We start from the raw sequence: 7897 nt of genomic DNA, 5'->3' as shown, positions 1-7897 counted from the left end.
GATTCTTTTCTATTTGGCTGCCAACCTAGAATCAACGCTTCACCTTTCTCATTTGGGCCTGAGATTCTAGAATGAAGTGATGGGTGAACAAAATTGAAGGTAGTTCTTAACAGGGATTGCTCGCAAACAAGGATTTATAACATTTGACATCAGTTCAACGATTACAGGATATGGCTACTAACATTACCAACCTTGGCATCTGTTTTTGATCCAAAAGCATCTGTTGGGTCATGGATATGGAAAAATCTAGTCTTATTAAACCTAATTATGCTCTGCAAATGAACCATGATAATAAGGTTTTCAAAGATTGGAAACACCATCTCTGATTAGAGCCAGTAACCCTGGGATGCAACTTGTGGGTGATTGTAGTTGTGTGCTTATGAAATAGCATTGTTGAAGTGAATGATAACACTTTGTCAGGCTCATCTACTCAGTTGATGGAGGAATATTTTGTTTCTCAAAAAGTTTTCACTGCCCGATTAAAGTTGGGTAGTAGCCTGCCGATAAATGAGTCCTTATGGCAATGGTTGGTTACCGAGAGAGGGTTTTATTTAAAAAAAAAAAATAGCCGAGAGAGGGTTTTATTTTAAAAAAAATAGTGAAAAAGAAAAGAATATTAAGAATTTTCTATCATTTGATTATAGTCCAAAAAATAAAGAGAAAATTGTTGAATAGAGATAGGTTTTTGTTGTTTGGTGGTACCTCATACCTAAATTGCTGTGAGAGACTTATTTAGCTTTTCTTTTTTAAAATTAGGGGTGGCCATGGGTTTGCTTCAGATCAGGTCAAAGTTGGACGACAATATATGAAGTCTTGGCACCCACTTGGCATTCGGTCAAGATTGTTTGACCCATGCCCACCAATGAGTCAGCCCCCATGACCCAAATTGACGCATTTGACTCAAACTCATTTAATTTCTCGGACTTAATTACTGACCAACCCAATCTAATCATCTAAATCAATTTTTTAGTACTTTGAATAGACTCATTTTCAACTATTATAGCAGTATTAAAAATGAGCAATCATTCATGAGATCTTCATTTGAAGTCCTGATTGAACAGGATTTATGCTATCTTGGCACACATAGAACTCTACCCACATTACTTGAGTAGGGTTGACCTATTTAAAATTTCTGCTCAAAAATTTTGATCCATACAATGGCCTGAAAAAAAAAAAAAACCTGATCCATGCATTCTCAAGTCAAAGTCAATTTTCACCACCGGTGCTTAAAATTGCTCTCCCTCGAGAACGAAAATTTTTAGGGCCTTAGAGAATATTGGCCCTAAATTTTCTTTTTTTTTTTTTTTGGTCACGAAACAAAGCCTTTATGAAACATACACATGTCAGCTGGGAAGCTCAAGTTGAACTGATAAATATATGGATATAAAAGCTAATTAAGCTAAAGAGCACATTAAAAGCTCATAAACTGGAAGAATGGTAGTTTATAAATATCTTTTTATTCAAAATTGTTTTAAACAAACATTCGCCGTCTGTGGGAATCGAACCCACGACCACATGGTTAAAAGCCATGCGCTCTACCGGCTGAGCTAAGACGGCTTAATAATTTGCTATCTAAATGTACCTTCTCTACTCTTTTTTCCTTTATAAAATCGATCCCTTTGGATTTCGATGAGTGAGCTTTAGAGATGTGAAGATAGTTTCTTTTTTTTCTTTTGGCTTCAAGTTATGCAAAATCTTCTGGGAATGTGATATTCTTAAATGACGTGTCAACTTCAGAATTAAGATCAACCTAAGCTTCCTAAAGACAATCTTCAACTTAGTTTTTTCCCCCTCAATAGTAACAACTCCAAATCTTACTTCTATTCTCGACACTAACAACTTCAAACCTAGCACTTATATTTTGATTGAAATAAATATTAACCACTCATAAACCCTAAGGAAAAAAGAATAGGATATACATATCTGTTAGTGGTTGACACAGAAATTTTAGAAAATTTTAAAAAATAAAATTATTTTCACTAAATCAATTAACAAAAACAGAGACATTTGTCGTGCATCATCTTAACACAAATAAAATGTCTATATATCCCAACTATTCAATTCTCATAGCAAATCTAATTAGATTTCTCCCAAGGAGGATTTTTTAACATATATTTGTCAAAGCAATTATGCCCACCAATCATTATTGTATCCGAACTCCTAATTTTGAACATTTTGAATCTATCCAAAAAACCTTTGTTTCAAAACATTTTGAAATCTCAAGGTAATCCTCAAATAGCATTTAGATTCTTTAGCTCTATACAAATACTAAAATCTCTTCCTTCCAATTTATATAGGACCACCTTAAAACTGCAAAGATCTTCACACTTTTCTTCAAACTTGCAATAGATTACACCAAAGGATCTAGGCCACATGCTTAAAATAACTGCTAGGTTTTTTTTTTTTTTTTTGATTTTTTTTTTTTTTGAACATTAGGCAGAGTTGTTTTGTAGTTACTTCCTGAGGCATAAATAGATTTTGAAGAGGGATGATTCCATTTTCATGTCTGCCTGTACAGCACTTAACCTGCATCTGGCCAACATTTACAAATAAAATAAAATAAAAATATATAAATGAAAAGCTTGAGGACAACCCATTAATCTAGTGTCATATGTCAGGATGCAATGAAACTTTATTAGTTCTTGAAAGTTCAACAGGTTGGCCCATAATGATATCAGGAAACCAAGCTCATAAACATATCTGAGTACCACATTTGCTATGCAACTTGCCACCATGCACTCATACATATCCATAACCTAGGATAATATCCATCCGCTGGATTTACTCGAAACAAACACAACCCGCCAAAAATGCATTGGCTAAACCTGGCATCCAACCTAACCCTGATCCAATTCACCAACCAAATTAATCATTAAGCTTGGATTAGACTCCTTTGGAAGTTTTATCCGACCTTAACCTCAACCCACTCCATCAGAGTCGGATCGGATATCCAATGGAATGGCCCAAATTGCCACCCCCACGTTCCTAGCCGTTGCATGAACGGCTATTATCACATCTCCAACAACAAGAAGAACACCATGAATGGTTACCACACAATAAATTCTTACCAAATCTTTAACTAAGTTAACCCAGCCATTTCCTCTAATTGCACTGTACTGTTCAAATAATCTCACTGATGCTCTTCGTTTCTTCAAGCATTACAAGTTGATAATTCCTTCATGGTAAAGTCACCAAGCCAGTAATTCCTAATGCCCCGTTTCCCCATTTTTTGTGTTCTTTTGAACATTTTAAAAATATATATATATTTGGAAGGAGTAGGACGAATCCAACCAACAGACGTACTAGTACCCAATATTCATGATTCCATCCAGCAGTATGATACAAAATATTATTACAAACCAAAATTATGGCGTAATGTGTCATAACATAGTTTCTGAAAGTTGAAGCCTTTGGTCACAGGCACTCCACGAAAGGATACTTATTAAACCATCTCCAAAACTTCTAGCATAGCCTCAAGAGCATGCAGTACCACCTCTCTAACAGAACCTAGGCTAATAAGCGATCTCCAGCAAAACACTTAGTCCTCCAAGGCTCAGGCATCATCAAGAGCAAGAACACCTGGAAGAGACTTGCCTTCCAAGAGCTCCAAGCTGGCACCACCGCCGGTTGAAATGTGGCTCATCTTGTCGGCAAGCCCGGCCTTCTCAACGGCTGCAACGGAGTCACCACCTCCTATGATTGTTGTGACACCTTTCCCACTCAGATCAGCCAACTTCTTTGCAATTGCCTAACCAATCAAAGAGTGTTAACGTGCTATACCAATGACTCACAATAAGATGAAGCTTGAGATGTCATGTTGTTTATCATTTACCTCAGTTCCCACTGCAAACTTGTCGAACTCGAACACTCCCATTGGTCCATTCCAAATGATTGTCTTGGTGCTCTCTAGAGTTTCACTGAAAGTCTTGATGGAGTCAGGTCCAATGTCAAGACCCATCCAACCATCTGGGATACCAGATGCAGGGACAACCTACAGAAACAAAGAAAATGAGTACATCAACCTCATATCCTCGGACAATGCAGGCCGTTGAATTGCCAAATCAGAGCTTCCACTAGTAAACTTGGTTCATCTCTGGGATTCCAAGTATTCCTTCCATGGAGACATTATGTATGAGCATGCTTGGGGTTTCAGAAAAACAAAAAAATCTCGACTCATGACCATGGCACAGCTCATGCCCCTTTATTGTTCTCTTTGTCATGTATGCAAACAGAAGATTTTGTATAACAAATCAACGACAACTAAATCAAACTTCATGTTCACAAATCCTTGCAGAAGTTGTCACAAAAAAAGCTTAGAGAGACCTTAGACTTTGAATTGTTTTAAGTTATATATATATATATATATATAAGGAAAAGGAAGAACCTTGCTGTCTGCATCAGCAGCAAACTTGTCAGCTACAACAACATCAGTCGGCAACAAGAGAGACACGCCCTTGGATTTTGCCTTCTCAATAAGTGCTGTTGCAAGATCAAGCTTGTCTTCCTCCACAAGTGATGACCCAACAGAGTACCCTTGCGCCTTGTAAAAGGTAAACATCATTCCTCCACCAAGGAGAAGGATATCAACATTCTCAAAAAGTGACTCAATCACACCAATCTTGGTTGACACCTTTGAGCCACCAATAATGGCAGCAAATGGCCTCTTGGGGTTTGCTACTGCTCCAACAAGATAATCAAGTTCCTGAGGAAAACAGTCGCAGCTTTCATGAGAATTCAAATTGCACAATTACACCAGCATAACGGAAGTTATAGCATAGAAATCAAAACTTGGATTCATATAGATTTGTACATCGGTAGGACAAAAAAGCATGGTCATTGTCAAAAACAGGACAAAGTACAAGATATTTGGCACATGGTAGATACCAAATGAACAAGCAGGGTAATGAATTCCAACAGTATACTTTAGAATGGGGCAAGCTATGATCCTCTTCTTTGATGATTATTGAAAAAATGATGAAACCGCTATCATACCTTCTGCATAAGGAAGCCTGCAACAGATGGCTTCAAGAATTTGGCAACTCCCTCTGTTGAAGCATGTGCCCTATGAGCAGTGCCAAAGGCATCATTTACATAGAGATCAGCAAGGGATGCCAGCTTCTTTGCAAACTCTGGATCATTTTTCTCTTCTTCCTTATAGAATCTCACATTTTCAAGAAGCAGAACCCCACCATCTGGCAATGCAGACACCATCTTTTGAACTCCCTCACCAATACAGTCATCAGCCATCTCAACCTATTCGAGTGAACCAAGGAACCAGAAAGATATATTTAAAAAAAATCCTGCCTTAATGTTTGATAATGCAAAAGAGGCAATGATTACAGGGGCCATTTTCACATACATTAACTCCAAGAAGTTCAGAAAGCCTAGGCACAAGTGGCTTCAAGCTGTACTTTGGAGTCACACCTTTAGGACGTCCCTAAAAATTCAAATAATCAAATCTAAATCTGTAAGTTCCATATATCAATAACCATGAAATGAAAAGGACGTAGCAAGTTCAGAAAATGAATACGCACTGATTAAATCTAAGAATGAAAATCCCATATCAGGAAATATATTACAGCTGAATTACAAGAAACACTGCAGAAAACTGTAAAATACATATGTCAATGTAATTAACTACTGAGCATAGGTTATATAACATGCACATCATCTAAGGCCAAACAAAAAAGGATGCATGAAAAAACTGCAAGGAACAAAAATGCAGTAATAGGATCTCATAAAATAGAAAGAAACAGATATTTTCTTGAATAACATCTGGTTCCACATCTAAAAGGCTAAAGTTATTAGCACAAACTCAAACGGGAACGAGAGAAACCAATGCCACAAAGGGCTATAGATCATGAAAATAAAACATAATATCACAAGGGTGATACCCTTCCCTTGCATTATGGCCTCCTCAATTCCTCCAAAGCCTGATCTTCCTCCACCCTTACCTAAGTCAATTTTAAAGGCTTCACATTTTTATCAAATACTCAAATACAAAGTATATATCATGTACATATGGTAGCCAGGCAGCCATCAACCTATTACACGATAATCACAAAATTGCAATGTAGTGGACGATTTTCATTTAGATTTACCAGCATCATGTACATATGGTAGACAGGCAGCCATCAACCTATTACATGATAATCACAAAATTGCAATGCAGTGGATCAAATTGCAATGTAGTGGACGATTGTCATTTAGATTTACCAATGCCAATACCAATATACCAATAACAATAATAATAGTGAAAATAACAAGCCAACCATCCAACCAGCCTTTACATGTTAACCTTTGAATTACAAAGCAATGGACGGTGGTCATTTATACCAACCAAAAGAAAAATGGAATTAGAATCACGATGGCAATTTGTTAAGCAGTATAAAACACCTGGATGTAAATATCAGGTCAAATAAATGTCGTATGATTGTAATATGCCCAACCTGTAGTTAACCTCAATTTTTTTTTTATGTACCCATATAGTCACAATATCCTATTCTACTTTCAGTTCTTCTGATTGCATTTTCTACATACATCGACTTTTCAAAAGGGTTAAAAAACATTATGAAAGTAAAGTCTCCTACATAACATATACGGCATGCAAAGATCTGTTTTCCTCGGTCAGTCCATCTCCATTTCCCAAAGCTAAGAGCTAATTGTGTGCATTCATAGATCACACCACCACTGAAAAGAAATATCAGATTATTAAATAGAAAGGTTGGACTTTTAAGCCATTGTTATGTGGACAGATCCAAGCCCTTTTCTAAATTAACACGGCAGCAAAAACGGAAACAGAAAACACCAAAGATGAGGAGTTGCTAGATAGAACCAAAACCACCAAGCTGAAGGATTTATAAACTAATTTCCATAAAACGAAAACTTTATAAACCAATAATGATACACCTCGCTCCTCGGCTAAAGTTCCCCATTTCAAACACCTAAAAGAAAACTATGCGCATGGACGTTCAGGTATCATATCGTTACCAGCTAGAAATCACAGACAAAAATGGAACAAGACGAGAGCTTTAAAATTCTTATCATACAATAAACAAACAGATCTATGGCCTGAAAAGGGAAAACGAAAGGACCACATGGAGAAAGAAAACGAAGACAAAAAAAAAAGAAAAGAAAGAAAAACAACCAAGATCGTTAGTTGATAGATAAATTAAAACCTCCGAGTTGAAACTTTCATAAACTAATAACAGATTTGCCCCCCTCGTCACCGGAAAGATTATGTGCATCAAAACGAGACGAAAATCCAAAATAAAAATGGGCAAAGGTGAGACTTTTTATGATTGTACTAGACAAAGGAATGATCTAAATCCTTAGAGAAATAAGAATCTCTACAAAACAATAAGTTAAAAAAAAAAAAAAACTACCTCATAAGTTAATAAAATTGAAGATTTTAAATAAGAACAAAATAGCAAAGACCAGAAGAGATCGAAAGAAGATATTATGATAAAAACTGAGAAACAATCTCAGAGAAACAAAACGGAGACCGGATGGATTATAGAGATAGAGCAAGCGGCTCACCAAATGGCTGCAGAGGATGACCTTGGCGCCGTGCTCCATCAAGTACTTGATGGTGGGGACGGCGGCCCTTACTCGGGTGTCGTCGGTGATCTTGAGGTTGTCATCCAACGGCACGTTCAGATCCACCCTCACGAACACTTTCTTCCCCTTGAGATCAGCTCCTGTGAGAGTACTCACGCTCCTCTTCGTCGCCATTTCTGCACCAAATCAATCACCGAAAAAACACAGAAATCACACGACGAGCGGAAACTCGTCAGCGATCCGATCCGATCGCAAACAGAGGAATGGTTTTCAAGAAAAAAAAAAAGAAAATCTATGGAAGCGGAGGACGGAGAAACGGAAGCGATCAAGCGACTGA

At 37.1% G+C, this 7897-nt stretch overlaps 1 protein-coding gene and 1 non-coding gene across 2 annotated transcripts; both read right to left on the bottom strand.

Annotated features, from left to right (window-relative positions):
* Positions 1–1484: 1484 nt before the first annotated feature.
* Positions 1485–1557, bottom strand: TRNAK-UUU (transfer RNA lysine (anticodon UUU)). Its single transcript has one exon. It is a non-coding gene; the product is annotated as a tRNA-Lys (tRNA).
* Positions 1558–3285: 1728 nt separating this feature from the next.
* On the bottom strand, positions 3286–7897 carry LOC105059872 (phosphoglycerate kinase 3, cytosolic). The gene is made up of 6 exons (XM_010943359.4): positions 7540–7897; positions 5360–5437; positions 4993–5253; positions 4385–4702; positions 3833–3991; positions 3286–3748 (listed from the first exon to the last, which is right to left on the bottom strand). The coding sequence occupies exons 1-6, from the start codon at positions 7732–7734 to the stop codon at positions 3554–3556; spliced, it is 1206 nt and encodes a 401-aa protein (XP_010941661.1). The 5' UTR covers positions 7735–7897; the 3' UTR covers positions 3286–3553.

The sequence above is a fragment of the Elaeis guineensis genome, chromosome 10 (genome assembly GCF_000442705.2).
Source record: "Elaeis guineensis isolate ETL-2024a chromosome 10, EG11, whole genome shotgun sequence".
NCBI lineage: Eukaryota > Viridiplantae > Streptophyta > Magnoliopsida > Arecales > Arecaceae > Elaeis > Elaeis guineensis.
Note: the sequence above shows the minus strand (reverse complement) of the source record. Positions and strands in the feature narration are given on the sequence as shown.

Bases quoted from the DNA above. Each gene is read 5' to 3' on its own strand.
- LOC105059872 (XM_010943359.4), bottom strand. From the start codon at position 7,734: ATGGCGACGAAGAGGAGCGTGAGTACTCTCACAGGAGCTGATCTCAAG. The intron at 5,438-7,539 runs GTGAGCCGCTTG...TTGAATTTTTAG, and splicing joins TCATCCTCTGCAGCCATTTG to GGACGTCCTAAAGGTGTGAC. The intron at 5,254-5,359 runs GTATGTGAAAAT...TCACTCGAATAG, and splicing joins CTGAACTTCTTGGAGTTAAT to GTTGAGATGGCTGATGACTG.